At 39.8% G+C, this 19074-nt stretch overlaps 1 protein-coding gene across 1 annotated transcript in view; it reads right to left on the bottom strand.

The window, feature by feature from the left end:
* Positions 1–18102, bottom strand: part of eif2ak3 (eukaryotic translation initiation factor 2-alpha kinase 3) — a 37397-nt gene extending 19295 nt beyond the window's left edge. Inside the window, exons 1-2 of the mRNA XM_028438698.1 lie at positions 17451–18102; positions 5777–5906 (exon numbers count right to left, since the gene is read on the bottom strand). Coding sequence (XP_028294499.1) covers positions 5777–5906; positions 17451–17710 — 390 coding nt within the window. The 5' untranslated portion in view covers positions 17711–18102. The remainder of the gene's footprint in view (positions 1–5776; positions 5907–17450) is intronic.
* Positions 18103–19074: the final 972 nt, after the last annotated feature.

The raw sequence follows: 19074 nt of genomic DNA, 5'->3' as shown, positions 1-19074 counted from the left end.
TTGGAAAGCTGGTCATACAAATAAAAAGTGTGTTATTATGAATCTTTTTACTTTGACCTTTAAAACAATGTTGACTGGACATCTGTGAACACTGATGATGTCACCTAAAAAAATGGATACATCAACAGATGACCACACTGTATGCTCCTGCATTATTCATTGATATCTCCCCAAAACCTGCAGCGCTTGTAATGCCTTTAGTGTAACTGCCTTTACAAAGCATCTCTACATTCATTGAATTCCCAGTCTTAACATTTGAGGAGAAATCTTAGGCACCATCTCCACATTATTCCTAGGAATGCTAACCTCCTAACTAGAACATTAAAACTCCAACTTTTTTGTATTCTTGTAAATTATTTTTCTGTAGGTAATAATTGATTTTTTTTTTTTTTTTTACTATTGTGTTGAAATACATCATGGATTTGTAAAGTCTCCAATTTTCTGCTTATAAATTTCCCCATTTCCATTACATTCCTGTTTCTTGGCCTTTCCTTAATTAGACATCTATCTGTTTTTACACTGCAGAAGTGCGAAGAATGGATGTGCATTAAGCCACCTGTTTTATGGTGAAAAACATCTTATACATGCCTGATATTGTCCCAAAACATGTAGGTGTGAGGGTTTAGTCTGGGTCCCTTTCCCTTTCACAAGGTTATCTGTTAAATCGCAAGATTTCTTGAGACATTTTAGTCACTTTGCCAACCTCTTTCTGGGGGAAAAAAAGTGAAAAAATGCATGATATTGTCCCAAAACATACATGTGAGGGTATAATCCTATAATTCTAAAAATAATAACAACAATATTGCCATTTAATGATTTTTTTTTTTCTCTCCTCGTTTTGTTTTACTTAATCCCATTTAAACTGCTGCTACCACTTGAAAATAACACATTTTGCAAATTGTTTGAAGATATCGTAATGAAAGAGCAGAACTTTTATTTCAGTTATCACAGTTTCGGGTTATGTTTTTGATCTGTTCATCACAGAGCATGTTGGATCAGTAATTAGGAAGTAGCAGCCCCGGGAACAAGAACGCTTTACATGCATTACATGCTGTTCATTATTACTTAATAAGCCTACATATCCTTTTTTCTGGTGGTTGTTTTGTACTTATTTTAATTAATTATTCATCATAACCCCTTTATTATGGATTATGAGCTGGGAAATTAGTTCATGTTACTAATCATGTTTTCATATTGCACTCCTGGGATGGAGGGGCGGGGGTTAGGGGGGGTTGGGCAGTTGTGTGTAGATGCTGATGCTCCAGCGATCCTGTCACACAGTCACTCAGAGGTGGCATACAGGAGGTTATAGGGAATCCAAATGAGGCAACATCTAAATAAATCCACTTCTCCAAGTACTGCTCAGCTTGCGCTTTTCATTTCCTGCACAATGCTGGAAGAATTATGGCTTTTCCCATTAGACGCTGCAGAGAGATGAATGGTTTTATCACTTTAAAGCACTCCATCACTCTTCCCCTCCATCACTCTTTCATTCACGCCAATACTAGCTGAGGTGTGCAAATGTGTGCAATGTTTGTTACGTGGTGACATCATTTCTGGACTGAAGCATTACCTCACCCTCCGGATCACCAAACCCCCCCCCTCCCTGGCGTTATCACAAAAACACACCCCTTTCATATAAACTTGCATGCGCACACACACCCTTACCCTTCAGCCCTGTCCAACACCCAAGAGCTACTCTCTATTTTCTGCAGACAAAGCAGTTTGTGGCTCTGTCGTCGCTCTTTTCATTATTAGAGAACCGGAAAAAAAGACGCACACTCGGCTGTATGCAGCAGGTGACAGGCTGCCTCCAACCCGGCATGTCGATGCCAGCCAATGGCTGTGCGGCAGACCCCCACCCCCCCGCACAGCCTCCCATCACCAAGCAGACTGGTGTCTCAGGAACCGAGAAGGCACTGATGTAGAAGCACTCAGTGGGAAAGGCCAAGGCGGACACAGAAAGGCATTTAAGGTTACTGAGGGTGGAGGGGGCACGGATGGACACACATTGACATAAACAACACAAATATTACACACGCACACGGCTCATGAAGAGTGACGTCACAACATCAAGTCAGCAGGTTCAGCACTGGATGGCAACAAATCTGCTCTGTCAGCCCAATTAAAGCCAACAGGTGAACACTTACATACTGTATAAAGGGAGACCAACGCACACACACAGTATCACATGAGCAAAGTTCCAGACGAAACAATTTCCTGCTATAAATAGAAATTCTAGTCTTGGTTTTGTTTATATTATATTTGCTAGACAGATTTTCAAATAGTGAAACATGAATGTGGATAATTTAATATTCGGTCCCTATAAAATCATAAAAAGGTATTTTAAAACAAACAAAAAAAAGTGAAAAATAAAAGTATGTCTGTTCTAGAAATAATATAACTAGTCATAAAAAAAAACAAAAATGAATATTCCAAGAGATTATTTAAATTTAACTTTATTTATTTTTACTTTTTGTTCTAATTTTGTGTATTTTTCTGTGTTTCTATGTGTTTTGGGGTATTTCTGGATTCCATAATTTCCATCTGTATATATAATAATAATAATAATAATAATAATAATGCATTGGATTTTATATAGCACTTCATCATAGACACTCAAAGTCACTTTACAGAATTAAGGGATTATTCTTTCACTCCACACTTAGTGGTGGTAAGCTACTATTGTAGCCACAGCTGCCCTGGGGCTGACGAAAACGAGGCAGCCAAAGTGCGCCATCGGTGCCTCCGACCACCACCAACACTCACTCACACACTACACTCACACTAGGCAATGTGAGTGAAGTGTCTTGCCCAAGGACACAATGACAGATACCATTGGGGATGACTGCCACTCACTTTGGCACCTGGAATTCTCAGTGGTCTCCCTTCCAACTACTAACCAGGCCCAGACCTGCTTAGCTTCCGAGATCTAATGAGATCGGGCAATGACAGGCTGGTGTATATATATATATACACCATATATATATATATATATATATATATATACACACAAGCAGCAATACATTCTGCAGCGCTTTAGTACTTTGTATTCAAGGTCAAATCCCAATTTTGAAGCAGTCAGGAGAAAAGCTCCAGTGCTCCCACAGACTCCATTGCTTCGGGGAACCTTTAGGGGTTTTGCACGGTTTTACCTCAGAGGATCTAAAAAAGATTGTTTTTTTTATGTCTCAGACAGTGCTGAGTTAGACACAAGTCTGAGGATTTCTTTGTTTAAGAGCCGACCCTCCATACAGTGGCTAATGACTGTGATTTGTTCTCCCTAGTAATTGTAGATTGACTAATTAGTAACAGGAAGTAGATGGTCTTTAGAGGGCATGAATGGATGGATCTGCTTCCTCCATACTTTAAACACATTCTATTAATGTCCACAATGGCAGGAATAAACCTTAAACAGGCCTATGATTCATTGGTTTTGTTTAACTGACAAAGCTTCAGGTGTGATATATAAAAAAAATATATTTCCAAACATGTTTATAAAGAAAAAACAAAATCTTAACCGTTGAGAATGAGCTGCTTCCCAGCCTTTTGTCTCGCCAACACGCACGCTAAAACAACAAAGGTTTTAGTTTCTTTATTTTGTGCTTTTTTCTTCTGCCGCTTTGGCATTTGTGGAGAGATTATCTTGCTTTTTGATGTTGTGATAATGCTTTTTATAGCTTCTGCTACTGTTTGTCTATAGTCTCATTTCTTAATATTTTACTGCTGCTACAATGACCAAATTCCTCCCATTGTGGCACGAATAACGTATTATCTTATCCTAAATAGATAACTTGAGGTCTAAGGAAGCATGTGAGGATAACAAATAACAGAAGGGAAGACATTTATGTCCATATTATATTTATATATCCAGTATGTGTTTTATTTTTATTTTTTTAAAAACATTTCATGCCAATTTGAAACGAGACAATAAAAGCTTATTTTTTCATGTTCTCCTCAGTTATTTTCTGTCTCTTGATAGACTGCTGTCAACTGATTTCTATATGTTAATATAAACAAACATCCCAATCTGAGCCTAAAGAAACAGTCCCTGTCACAAACACTTAATGTCACAAAGGCGTTTCAGATTGCTCTTTTAGTCTCATAACACGCTAATAAAGCAGGGTGGTTGTGTGGCCACAGAGGCCCATGGAATCAAAGATGGTCGACCAACAGTAACATTAAACTGATCTCAGCGGCCACACAGAGCCTTGTTAGCATCAGAGGCTCCTTCCCCCAGGCACAACTCAAGTCCACATCAAAGTCAGCCAAGAGCCCGTCGTCTCCAGCACGCTTCTCACTGAGCAGTGCTTCACTATCAGCGCGTCGGTGTGGGCGGCTTAAGCCTCTGTACACACGTGCTGGCAAGGGTCTTGCTGTGCTTGTATGTGTAAACCACAACAAAGTCAACAAAGAGGCTAATCCTCCAGGCAAAAAGCGGGTTCTATTCGATTCATGAGGGGGATGCACAGTGTGTCTGCTGTATGGATGGAAGAAATATAAGCAGCAGCGACCCTGAGTCGACTGTTCAAAGCGCACAGAGTTCAATTACTGGTCTTACAGTCTGCAGTGAGAGAGAGAGAGTGAGAGAAAGAGAGAAAGTGCCAAGGAGGTCGTCTTCAGGATGAAGTTGGAGAAAACACTTCATCCTTAACCTTTAACTGATAATTATAGAAAGGAAATAAACCTGTATTTATCTCTCACAGACATAAATCTTTTCAGGCAGGGATTTCCAACCTTTTTTTTCTGCATGAACTCAGTCACCTTTTCTGTCAACTAAAGAGTATCCTCCTCATCATTACCTTAGTGCTGCACTTTTGGTTGCCTGTTGGTTTTATGCTTCCATGAAGTGAATTCTACATGTTGAGCAACAGTGATGAGGTGTTAACTTTTTCCATTTCTGACATTTTGGCCCTTTTAACACTTCTAGCACTTTTAGTTTTCACCTGTAAAGCTACATCACTACGTCATCTTACAATATGACTGACTTTACCTCCTAAAATGGAAATAGCTAAATGACACTGACCCTTATCACTCAATCACGATATTTGTCCCCATAAATTGGGGCTGACTTTCTAGCAATTGTAGCCAAAAACAGAGAGATGTCCAATTTTGCACAATATCTAGCATTTTGTAATCTCGTTTTTAGCGCACACAGGAATATGAAATGTAAACCAATAGTTTACTCAATTGACTGTATTAGGCATGTTTGCACAATTTTGGGAAGTTTAATAGCCAGTAATAATTAGGGAAAACAAATGAAATAGGAAAACTAAATCAAAATTATGAATGGTTTTTAAAAGAAAATTGCAGGCTCCATCATGTATGTAATCCACTTGTGACGATTATGCCATTCTACATTTTCTTCCGAGGACAGGAATATGAGGCACTTCTCTGCCGTATCTGAGCTGTAAAATAATAATAACTATGAATAAAACAACAAAGTTTGATACCCTGCTCCAGGGACCACTGCTGATTAATACACATATGCACCATAAGTCATGAAAAGGTTACACTACAATGAGTGTCAAATGCAGGCAACAACAACACCACCACCACACATGATGCAACATGGTATACATTTTAGGAAGATCATTATTTTTGTGGATTATTATTGGCTGTTTGAGTTTCTTTAGGTTGGAATTAAATGCACACAAAGAAAATACTTAGGAACAGAGTACACCACACCCCAGTCGGCTATGTTAATAAAACCCGGATTTAAACTGTCAAACCTTACATAGGACAATAGATCATAATAACATGGGTGGTGATCTACCTCTGGCTTGCTGAGGCTGGATGATACCAGGCACCCTGAGCCCACATCCAAGTCCCACTGCTTCCTGCCCTCATTGTGAGGATCCAGAGCAGAAATCCGTCCATCCAGTGTGCTGATGATCACTAGAGACCTGGGGATAAAAACACAAAGACACAAGTCTTCATAGAAGTTTTTATCTCAGTCTTCTTAGAGCTGCATTTTAGAGAAGGTCATTGTTGTCCCTTAATACGAGGGTCCCAGAAGGGCTTTTTTTTTTGGCCTGAAGCCATCACAGACAAGACACCAAAGGGCAACGAGTTGCTATGCAGCGGTGCAGATGTCGTCGTCTCTCTCATTTGTCCTTGTTTGCTGCAGAGTTGACATTGAAGAGCAGTGAGCAGCACACCTGAGCGACAACAAACCACTATGGGTCATTGGGTGGCACCTTAATTATAGTGGATTATTAGATACAGACTGGATTATGGCACAAAAGTGAGATGACTTTAGTTCTTTAGGCAATTCAAACTTAAATTCTGTTTGAATGTGCTGATGAGTGCAGGGAGCTGCAAAAAGTGTAAACAAGTGAAAAAGGTGGAGGTAAGTGAATATTAAAAAACATGTCAGTGTACATTACAGTGTTCTCACACTGGGTTTTAAATTTTAATGGCGATGCAGTGGAGCAGAGTGAGTCGTGAGACACGACTCGTCTGTGAAGGAATTTAAAATCAAGCACAACAAGAGAAAAAACAAGGAAAGCCACGTGATTCACAAGGATCATTTCATCTTAATAAAAGATACTGAAATGTATTGTAAAGCAAGGAATTAACTGCATAAAAATGTACTTACAATACATTTGATGATTTTGGGTGCAAAGAAAGGGCTACATCATGGTATAATTCATCAAGTATTCATTATCTAATAGATATGATGAGATGTACTAATGGCTCAATGTTGTGAAAGCATCATTCAAGGTATATTTTTCATATTTCATGGAGAAATTGAAGACGTAGGCTGGAAAATAACTGTGGAGTTAATAAATCCAGGGATAAATGTAATGTTTTATAATATAAGAGGAAAACATTAAAGCTTGAAACACATCAAATAAGTTGATTGACAGCTTTATTGATGTATTGCAACTCAGTGATAAAATTACAGTAAACTCATTAAATATCTTTGATCTGATAAAAAGCTTTTCAGCGATTCATTTACTCATTCACAGATCTACAAAAAGTAAAGTTTTCTTCTTCAGTGAGCTGAATTGAGAGAAAATAAATCACAAAATACAGTTTTACAATTTCGTCTTACCGATGATCGCCACTGGTCAAAAACAGACACCTGCACTAGTCAATGAGAAGAAAGGTGGATTGAAAGTGATATGTTCGGACAGCACATGCTCAAATTTGAGTTGTTTTGTCCCCACAAACAAGGTTTAAGAGCTGGTATCTTTACCACTGCACCAGCTGAAGATTTCAGTCTGAATCACTTTTCTCAAAGCAGCATTTCAGTATCAACATATTTGAACTTTAAACTTTAAATCTTCACAAAATTCACCAAACATCCAAGAAATCAAATACAGACCGCAGAGAAACTTCAAGGCTTGGAGGACCAACCCAAGCAATGATCTTGCCCGTTGTGAGAAAACCTTGAGAGCATTAAATTTTTTAATAGTAAAAACTTATGTTTAACATTTTCTACATTTCTCATTCAGACGCACCGCGGGCAAACGCAGTGGGCAGCTACAACTGGGAGGAGGAGAAAATGAGATGCAGGCGGAGGACGTGCTTCCCTTACATGATGTATGGGCTTAAGATTTTCAGCGCAGCCAGTTCACTTTACCCAGGGGGAAAGACTTTTAAAGCAGTGAGGTGATGGATTTCTACACTTCTCTTCCCTCCAATTATCTCTGCAGCTCTATCAAAAAAGTTTAGGCTGTGAAGGACTTTAGTGCAAATTCTCCAAATGAGTGTAATTCCACTTTATGTGTCCACGCAGCAATATTTGCTAACAGCTTTCCGATTTCTATCGCTTCTGTTAACCGTCTGACGCCCAGCCCCGCCCTTTGCTTAACTCTTTTGCCGCATCGGCTGTCAGTCATGGCCGCAGCTTGCATTGATTTGTATCTGTCTAGGAGGTTCAGTCAACAGAGCTTTTATTTAGATTCAACCAGCTGAGCTCTGCTGAGCACACAGGCTGTCTCTGAGCACCCGGGCTCTTCACATCCACCCATTTGGGAGCCCGTCGGCTTCCCCCCGTTGGCAGCTGAACCATATTGGGCTGTATCTGCTTCCCCTGAGGCTGACTGCACAGAAGGAGCCGAGGGAAAACACAGAGTTACATTTGTTCACGTTGCAAGCTGACAAAAGTGGGAATTATTTGAAAGAAAACCTAAATCCATTTATTTCATTTAGGCAGACTTTATCTAATACCAGCAATCCCCTAGCTCTTATTCCTTTTAGAGCGGATGAAGACCTATCGATTTGCTATGAGAGCCTATTGATTAGAACTATCGAGCAGTCAAATCTCTTGAAGGGAAGCAGCATGTTGGAACATGTTTCAGCCTTAGGAAACAAAGACAGGGATTGCAAATCAATTTCTGGGTTTTGCTGCTGTTTCACTGAAGTTGCCGCAAATATTTACATTTGTTACCCCGAGTCTCGGCTTGACTGGGATTGAAGTTTGCATAAAATGCAAATAGGATCATTTAACAGTAATGGGCCATGTGTCTTTCACACCCACCAAAGCCAAGATTAACTCCTCAAATCTGCTCTCAGCATTATCAGCCTCACTACTATAACTGAAGTGTAGCGCGCTAAAAAACAACACACTTCTCCACTCGCAGCCACCAATAAAAACTAAGCGCCAAAGCCTGCGCTCATCCTTTCAATTGGCTGTGAGGGCACTGCCAAAAATATTAGGCTGATTGGTTGTTGCTAAGCAGTCGACTTTCTGAGAGGATGGAAGCTTTAGCGGCCTTCTCTCGGCCAGCCCCGCCCCCCTCCCCATCTCTTTCCCCCCCATTCTCCCTCCAAGTCATGCTGTGAATGGAAAAGTGGAGAAGAAGTCACAGAGAGCATTGAGTTCAACTTCATATGGAAGACTTTACTCCAACAGGGAGATCAAAAGCTATTGTGAACTCTTTGTACTGCAGATAAAGGATAAGAGGGAGAAGAGCTTGGTGGGGGCAGGGGAGGGCTCTACAACTTAGGTACCATGACAGTAATGGAGTAAATTGAGCAGTAAAAGGGAGTGTGTAAATGCAAAAAAAAGCATTCAACTTGAAAAAAAAAGTAACAACAACCCAAACAAAGCCAACAGCATCACTGTTACATCTGGGCTCTAGGCGATTTGTTTTCCTCGTCTGAGCCCTGAGACACTTCAGCTCGTCACCAAAGGGATAACATGTAGCCTGTGGGGCCAACACTGCCAACTGTGACAGAAGTAGGCGGCAGAGACGGCGAGGAAGACGTCTGAAAGAGCGGAGGGAGAGGAGAGCGGTTACGCTGCCAGCAGACTTCGGGGTTGTTAGTGTCCTCGCCTGTCCAAGTGTCACCACAGTGCACAGGGCTTCTTCAATCACTAAGCATATGGTGGAGCAGGGAGCCAATTAGGCTCGATCTCAGCAGACCCGGCTCCTCAGAGACACTCAGCCTCACGCTCTGCACACACCAGCAAAACGGATCGGCTGGTAAACACACTCCATTGAAAGAAACAGCCAGGATATTTACACAGCTCAGGTCACCAAGGAGCGGGAGAGGATGAGCGGGACCAATCCAAACCGTCTGCTGCCTCCACACAGCCAATGCAAGTGCTATGTTTCCTCCTGATCAGCCAATGGGTGTGCAACGCTGCAGACGCTGAGCCAATGGGAGGGCAGGGCTGCCTGTAACCATGCAACAGCAAGCAGCCTGTGCGCACAGCAGATTCTGCCATTCAGCCTCGCATGCAGGACATAAACATGAGCGCATGGGGAGCACGTGGTGAGAAAGTTATGGATACAGCCAAGAGCCGGCCGCACCCAGAACCAGCAAACTGCACCAAGGACTAGCAGACTGTAGTAAAAACTAGGAAGGGTCAGACATGATTTTTAAACAGTTCACACACTGACAATGACATAAAACAGTAGATAGAACATAACGTTTTATTTTCTTCTAGCCAAACACAGTACTGTATATTCGGTGAAACCAACAGTCTGTTTTACTTCAAATTGGTGGTAAAGTACATTTAGTCTTTTAAGTCAAACAAAAACTACCAAAAAGTATTCCTCTCCTAAAATAGTTAATACTGCTGACCTACTGTTTTTATTACATTTGTTATTTTTTCACCTTAATTGGCAATTTGTAAAAGTGTCATCAAGTTCTTGATAGGCACCTTCATAAAATTAATATGTAATAGTAGGACCTCTTTTCCATGAAACAGGAACTGTTGTGACTTGGCATGAGTATTTACCATCAATTTAGAAAAAGATGAAACTACAAAAAACATTTAAAAAATGTATTTCTGAAACATAATTTTGGTCAAATTTAAACAGAAAAAAAAAAAAATATATATATATATCATGTATTTAATTTATTTATTCTTTCAATTATTATTATTTACTTTATCCCAATTCATTACATACAATGTGCAAGCATGACACTCACAACGAGTGTATGTGCACAGCACTGCAAGTGTTATTTAAGCATGTTTTTAAAAAAGTTACTAAATTACAGATAAATAGGTAAACTATCATCGCCATAAATTGTCAGCATCATCTTCGTCAGTGACAATAAGTGAATAAGCTTGACTGAGTCTAGTTAAAATAAGCCTGTGTGTGTATGTTGTGGTGCAGGGTCAGTGCAGCAGCAGACAGCACAGGGTGTGGTTAAAAAAACTTCCACAAGCATGAAAAACACACCATTAAAAAGTGCTGTCATGACTTTCTCTCTCCCCTCCTGCAGAGGTGCTCTGCCCGCCAACCAGCCAGCCCATCCACACCATCACACACATACACACACGTGCTCAAATCCAAACTCCATGGCGCCACACTCCAGCGAGCCTATTGGCTGAGCTGCAGCTCTCATCTGAGAATCTGGTTGGTTGTTGCTAAGCAGTGAGTAGCAATCCATGGTGAAAACAAGGCAGCGTGGTCCCACTAACTCCAGTGTTTTCATCCTCCCCATCCTCCTCTCCTCACCGTCTCGCTCTTTTGGAGCATCGCAGCTTTTTTTTCTGCCGCGGCCCCACCCAGACTGCAATGCTGCAAGACGCGTCCCGACGTCGTACCGAAATAGCCCCTGACCTAATAAATTCCCTCCCACGGATAATCACACTGGAAATACGGTTCGCTGTCACATTTATGAGAACCAGTTATGAGGGTTACTCTAATGCTTTTATTATGAAATCTCATGTAAAGACTTGAGCCCACCAAGGTCAAAAAAAGTCAATAAAAAGGTACTCACGACAATCAAGGGTCAATATAAACTCATATAAAGCTACTTTCAGAACACTTTAGCAGGATACAAAAACACTTAAAAATATAGAAATATAATATAGTCCCACAGATGAAAATTAGCTTTATAGTCAATTCTGGCTTGACAGTTTTGTTTTTCACGGCCCCTGTCAAAATAAAGTAATAAAAAATTATCAAATAAGGCTCATTTAACCAGGTAAGAACAATAATGAGAGCAGAAAAAAGTGTTCACAAAAACAAGTTGAAGGCAAGTTGAAGCCCAACCCATCACATAAATACACCTTAGATGATAAGTCTGAAGCTGAACGAAAAAAACTTTATTAATAAATTCTGTAAGTCTGAAGTAATTTGTATCAACTTTTAGCCTCACACAAACAAAATATCCCTCTATATGTGGGCATCGCCATTTTGGAGACGTCAGCCAATCAGTGTTCACGTGATCCCGTCATGTCATTATTGCACATATGTATTTCCGGTAACAATGTTACTCTATGGTGAAATAGCACTTAAATTAAACATTTTAGTGCTGAGTTACGTGTCATCCAGTTCCTCAGATGTTATGATGTGATTCCTAAAAAGACCAGGAACATTACTGTGGACAGATTGACATTGCACTCACCAGGAAAGGAAAATGGGGCATTGAAAATGCCATTTGTCAAACATTTCGACCTCCACAAGAGTGACTTTAAAGTGCTTTCTATTGCATATACAGCTTCTAAATCACCTCTTATTCTTCAACAAGAATAAATCCTATTACTTCAACGGAGCACACACTTTCTGTGATTTAAGGACTAAGCTAGAGAAACCCAATGGGCTAGCATTCTGTGTTACTGTACGCAGTAAAGTGGCATTCAGCCATTGCGCTACATTATATGACTGAGCTTTTCTGTACTTCTGTAGTTTGAACTTGAGAAAATAAAGATTAGAGTGGAGCAATATTAGAAAAAGATGCCTACTATAATATCTTGTCAATTCAATTAAGTGGTAAAGGGTTAGGGTTAAAGGTCTTTACACCTTTAGGCAATAAAAAAGAAAGAAAGGAAAAAACAAAGCATCTTAAAAGTAACAAAAAAACACTGTGAAAAAAATCTCCCTATTTTATAATTACTAAAAAAAAAAACTTGGCTACCAAATTATTGTCACCTATTGTTGGAGTTGTAATGTATTCATGAATTCCCTTCAAAATAAAAGCTTAAAATCATTTTCCTATGGCTAACCAAAGTGACCAATATTTGGGTCACAATCCACCAGTTGAGAACCACTGATAATAAAAATAATGTAAAATTAAAAAATAATAATAATGAACATGAACAAGCTGGTCAGATGATAATGATGAATAAATGTAAATAAATTATGGAAAATTATCATTATTAAACGTTTATTTTACCAGGAAAATAGTACTCGGATTAAGAACCTCTTGTTGAAGGGAGACCATCAACAATGTCTGAAGAGACTGGAAGAGTGAGTGAGAGCTGACCTTATATCTTTTCAAAAAACAGATACATGTTAAGGATTTGGTTAGGAGTGCTTTAAAAGAGCTCAATGACTTATTCTCCAACATGTTCTTTAAGGAAAGTGCAGAGTGGACTAAAGTTAGAGCTAAACAGCTTAAATGACAAGGAAGTGAAAAGTTGTCTCTCTCCCACTATAAGCAGCCCCATGCGACCAACTCAAACTCCGAGCAATGGCCAGTCACAACGGCGCAATTGGCCAACAAGTCGCCTGCCCAGTCCGATTGGCTGTTGCTAAGCAGTTGGCTGGTGGGAGCCAGGCAGCGAGCACAGTGGCCCAGAAGAGCCGTAGCAGCTACGAGGCCCTGAGGGGGGTGTAAGGTGCGGTGATGGAGGGGGTTGACAGGGTTCAAACAAAGCTTGCCATCCTCTCTCCTCTCACCTCAAAGTGCTCCCTACGGTGCAGCGGGCCCTGGTGGAGCTCTTCCTGGTGGAGGCATCAAAACCTGGCACCGTTGCCACATACATGATTCACGCAAACCCACACGCTACGAGATGTACATGTGGGTCTCCAGAGTGGAGTCACAAACATAAAGATGAGAGCGGTAAAGGTGAGACGACAGCTGTCAGCTGACACAACAGTTAAAAACCCGAGGCCCGATCAAAGCAAACATCTGGAATATTTATAGATTACAGGATACGAGGGCGGAGCGCGGAGGATGAAAAATAAAAGTGCACCTGAGCGGCACTTAAAAGTGTTTGACATCTGAGTGTAGTATGCTTGACAGGTTCTCCTTGTGAGCCTCAATCCCTCCTCTACTGGAAAAAAACTGCTTTACAACGTAAAGAGTCCTGATGACCATCAACAAAGTTTGTTTCAATTTGCACTAAATATAATACAAAGTGGCCTTTACATTAGCCCCCTGTGCTCCAAGGATGTGCTGTTTCTTATGACCACTTTACAATGAATTACAGCAAGTTACAGCCATGCAAACTCGCCATTTCAACTTCTTTTTTTAACTTTGTTAAAAACTTAATCCTCATTTTTCCCAATCCATATTTGATGTGGCAAAAAAACTAAAACAGGTTGATTCTGGAAAACACAGAACCAATAGGAATAGAAAGGACTCGCTCCCCTCACTCCTGTGCATTTTATTTTGAAAGGTATTTTATAAAGTGCTATTTATTCCCACGACAGGACAGTATGTGCCATCAAACTAATACAAATAGCTTCAAAGCCCATGTTTTTCAGTATTTACTGGCTGACAGGGAATCTTATGAAATTTTCTTTTTGCATAATTACTTTTGAACTGCAATTTCATGCATTATTTTTAGATGAAAACAATTACATTTTAGTCTTTAAAAGTATTACGCCTTGCTAAATCAATGAACATTTTCAATGTGGCTCTGTTATTATCATCTTTTTATATCTCAGGTTTAAGACAAATTGATCTTTTATTATTTTTACAAAATGAATTTAAGAAGTAGAAATTTTGCTTGACTTGTGTCACAGCTTGTAAATAACTGGTAAACGTGGGTCTCGAAGACAGAGCAGTGGAACACAACTGCATCTGCATAAAGTCAAAACCGGCAGATGAGAATAACATATGACAAGTAAATATTAGTGAGAAACTGGATAGCTTTGTAAAAAGTTGTTTAGAAGGGGCTGGAACATTAGCTTCATTTTGTTGTACAGAGTTGTACAAAAACCAATTTGTGCATTTGAAATAAAAAAGTATTATTTATATTTTCATTTTGAGTTGTAAAAATAATTAATTAAAAATGTTTGATGTTTTCACAGTGGAAAAAACAAACTTGTTTCTACTACTGTGATGTTAGTGACAATAGCTCTATTTTATTAGAGTACACACCAATCTGAAAATAAAAATAATGGCGCAGTCAACACACACACTAAAGGCTGCGCTGAAACTAAGGATACCAAACAAAGCCAGGGAAATATATTTTATGGTGAATAAGGTAAGGAAACAGTTAAAAATTGACAAAAATAAACCAAGGGTTAAGATGTCTGAACATCAGACCTCATTCATTCTATACCACAGAGTAATTATCACCAACTCATGTTAGGCTGCTTCGGTGTTAAAATTCAACTTGTTACAGCTCAGACATGAAGTAAACAACCACCACACACACACACACACTGTGTCTGACACCATTCCATCCAAACAAGCATGAAATGCTTCAACAAAGTGAGCAGCAGCCGCTCATCTGTTGGATACGGTCTCCGATGAGCCTTGGCTGTCCGGGATTTTCTGCCAATGCTCTCATAAAATGATGAGAAATAACCAGTGTCTTCTAGTTACACAAACAGCCACTTTGTTAAAGGTTACACAGACTAGGGATTCTGTACAGCCAAGCTTTAAAACAGTGGAAGAAAGAAAGAAAGTAAAGAAAAATACTAATGTAAAACTTATAGAGGCTGTTTGTTTTGACCTTGGATGACACCGAACCGTCCTCGGATTCAACGTTATCACATCTGTTTCGTCTTTGTTATTGTGCATGCTGCTCGTTTGATGAATATTTCACCTGTTCATCTGCGTTGCAAGTCTCTCTGCTATGTCTTTGTTGTGCTGACGTATACATCAAAGCGTTCCGGCTCGCTGTTGTGACTGTAAATTTGTTGCGCTGCATAAACTAACGCTTCAAATTAGTGGGAATGAAAAAATAAGTGACACACAATGACTCAAAGCAAACGGCTTGGATTTGAGGAAGGTGTAAATAAGAAGGGAAAACAAACAGGGAATCAGGTGATGTTGAACAGCCTGTGTGTATCGTGGAGTGATGATGATGATGACGGATGAGGATGGAGGAAGAATAAGCGGAGTGAGCAAGGTGCGACCAGCAGCGGGACCAGGAACTAGTTCAGGCAGGGGAATAACGTGCTTCTGTCCTCCGTCGGCTCATTTTATTACATTTGCTGATTCTCTTTCCCTGAATTTGACTTTTATTTTCCCCACACATGGATTAGGTCAGCTGACAGAATGCTTTAATCTGACCAAGACATTAATTATTTTGTTTGTTTTTTTTTTTACCAGTAGACATATACAGTTCTAGCAACTTTTTATTCAAGCTCCAGACTCTTCAAAAGGCTCATTTTTTTCCATTGGTACTACTTGGACTTGCTGCTCTGAGACAGAATGTGTGTTTAGAGCACTACACAGAGAATAATTTACACAGGTTCCTCTGGCAGTTCAGCCCAGCAGACGTACTAAAATAGTAATGATAGATACAGCATCTCAGTCAAAAAGGGTCCAGATTGAACTAATATTGGAGGAAAAGTAAAAAAAAAAAAAAAAAAAAAAAAAAAAAGAGGAGTTTCATGAAGATGATACAAAACATCTCAGGTGGGCATAAATTCAAACGCAGCCAGAAACCTGAGGAATCCACGCTTGTCCCACTGCATCAAGAGACACCACATTTGGTGTTTGTGTGAGAAGCATGACAACTTTTTCACAGCAGGGTGAGGAGTTACAATTTTTGCATAATGTGAAAAGAAGCTTAAAGCGTTAAAAGCTCAAATTTAGCAGTCATATTGGGCTTTTTATTCATCTGCTTTCAACAGCGTTGCAGTTTTTCCTCCACATCGGATGACTATCTTTAATCCTTACCAAATCTCAACTAATCCAACTTCTATTTTTCTGATGTTTTTATCCTGTGTCCTGCATCACCAAAATGAAAACTTCCCAATTAACTCCTCCTAATTAAAATAACAGACTCACACTTTTATCTCTCCGACAGCAGGCAGTGGGTGCAGGAATCTTATCTGCGTTATGATGCATAATGTGAGTGCTGAATGATGATGATAAAAATATCACAATTAATTTCAATTACAAGGACACAGGACCAGATGTGATGGGAACCAGCTTACAAAGGGGATGCATGTCCTCCACATGAGTGGTAAACACGAAAGATACGGAAATCGATTATCACATGGAGATTGCAAAGTGCTTTTTGGTTTGCTTCACAGGTTTGGGAACAACAGAATGGAGCAAAGTGAAGAAATGAAAACAATAAAAAATAAAAAAAACTTATCAATGAAAGATAACTCTCAATCGTGCAAACTTCAGGGTTGAAAGTCTGAAGGGTGTCATGCCCGGGAGGGTTTCTATACTAAACATCTGATATCTACACCCCAGGATTCACATTCAAATATAATCAACATATTTCCCCATAAAAGGTTAATCCTAATAATTTGCTGTGTGTTTGTTTATCAGTTTACAACACAAAGTTAGATAGATAGATAGGCTTAAAGTTCCCTAGTGACACTTTAATCCACTTTACAGCAATGACAGTCCATTTACACTACAAAACTATTTATAACAGAGATTCCTTCAATCATTTACACGTAGGTTGAAGAAAATACATATTTAAAAATGCATGCAAACACAAGATAGTGCCTGCAGTGCAACTTTTTCTACTCAGACAAGAGGGTCATACAAGTAACACAAGTGTGTGTGTGCACTATAATGACAATGTATTATTTATTTATTTTATTTGGTTGGGGGGGGGGGCATAATTGGAAATAAACTAAAAATGCAATATACAGCCTTAATTATCGCCGTTATTGTCATAAATAAATAAATAAACTTTTCTGGTGCATTACTTTCAGTTATATCCACAAACACTACGAACAATGTAATAAAAACAGTGTGATAAACAAAAGAGTGATAAACAAAAAAAACCAAGGAACAAAAAAAAAAAAAAAGTTAGGACCACGTTGTTAATAGGTGCATAACCGCTGTCCGATAATGGGTGCAGGTGCTCGTTTAGTCCTTACCGAGTCGTTCGGCTGCTTTCGTTGTTTTCTCCGAACGACTCCTCGGTCTCTCCGTTGTTGTTGTTGTCGTCGTCCTCCACGACCACGTCGGCCCCGGTGACCGCTGTGTCCCCAACGTCCCGCCGCATGACTCCCGCACCATCACCCGCCGGGGACGAACCCGAGCCCCGGGTAGCGAAAGCAGGCGCCCCGGGTACGAGGAGCATCAGCAGGAGCACCAGGGAAATGCTCACGCTTCCAAAGTGAAGCCCCCTTTCCATTTGTAAAACTGGCACATTAGTGAAATAGGAGATTTACATGCCACTCTTATTATAATTGTTCACATGCGACGGAAACCTCGAGGTAAAAAAATAAGATGTTAAACGAAAAATAGTCTTTAAGTGATCTTCTAGCGTCCTTAAGTGTGCTTTCTTAAAGTAAACATAAACCCCGACTGGGAAACTATGTTATTCCCTTTATACACACCTCTGACATGCCTTGGCAACCTTAAGCCCCACCATGTTTCTACTCCAGGATTGGATCAAATTCAACCTTAAACTGGAAAATAATCACTCTGTCAGCTTCCATTGGATAGTTGACCTGTCAATCAAGTTTACTCGCATACTAAGCAGAATCCCATTGGTTTATACACTCGTCACTGTAAGAGGCGGGCTCGGAAAATTCCATCCCCCTAAACAGAGCACCCCATTGGCTAATCAGCTGCCTGTTCAAACCACGCATGCGTGCTGGGAGTAAAGGAAAGTGACGTAAACATCAGTCGATGGTCCTCGATGGAGACGACAGCTAAAGCCCTGTGATTGGTTCAATATATCACCCTCTGTCCAATAGGAGGGGCGACAGCGAGGCTTTTTCCTCAATCGGAACAAATGAGAGAACTGGATTGGATGGTTCAGCTGTCAATCAAAAGTAGTTGTCAGGACAGGTTGACACGAAAACATCAACGTGGCTATGGCTTTACTGTAGAGTACAGTTCCTGTTTCTGGTCACGAGTAGAGGCTTTTAAATGTTACTTATGCAAACAATCAGGGTGATGACATCATTTATGTGAGCTGATCATCACTGACACCTTTATAATGACGGCGAAAACTCCTCTCACCTGTCAGAATCATTCATTTTAGTGTCGAAGTGCAGTCAGCTGGCGTGATAAACTCACTTTAGGTTTCTGCATGTTTTGCCACTTTTGGGAAATGTTTATTTGATTCAGTTGCAAAAGTGTAATTCACAGCACATTGCACAGCTTTAATTTTAATACGATTTAGTCTAGCTTTTGATCATAAAAACCCAATATTTAGATATTGTGGACAAACTCAAACACATATTTGCATAATGAAACAATACCTTTGTATTCCTATAGCCAATTAACACATGTTTACCATATGCTATACTGTCATATACAATTGTTAGAAAAAACACAAAATACTTTTAAGAGGTTACATTTTTTGAACTTTTGCCTCACAGCTTGAAAAGGCCTGGGTTTGATTCCAAGGGAAGTTTCTGCTTCCTCTTACAATCTAAAAATAATGATGAAAAATGACTTAAATGAGGAAATTAAACACAGAAAATCGATTTATATTCATAGGTGGGCGATGAGATCATTGAGGAAACCCGTTTGCTGGGTTTCAAT

This window comes from Gouania willdenowi, chromosome 22, assembly GCF_900634775.1.
Source record: "Gouania willdenowi chromosome 22, fGouWil2.1, whole genome shotgun sequence".
Lineage (NCBI taxonomy): Eukaryota > Metazoa > Chordata > Actinopteri > Blenniiformes > Gobiesocidae > Gouania > Gouania willdenowi.
The sequence above is the reverse complement of the archived record's forward strand: the minus strand, read 5'-3'. Positions and strand labels throughout refer to the sequence as shown.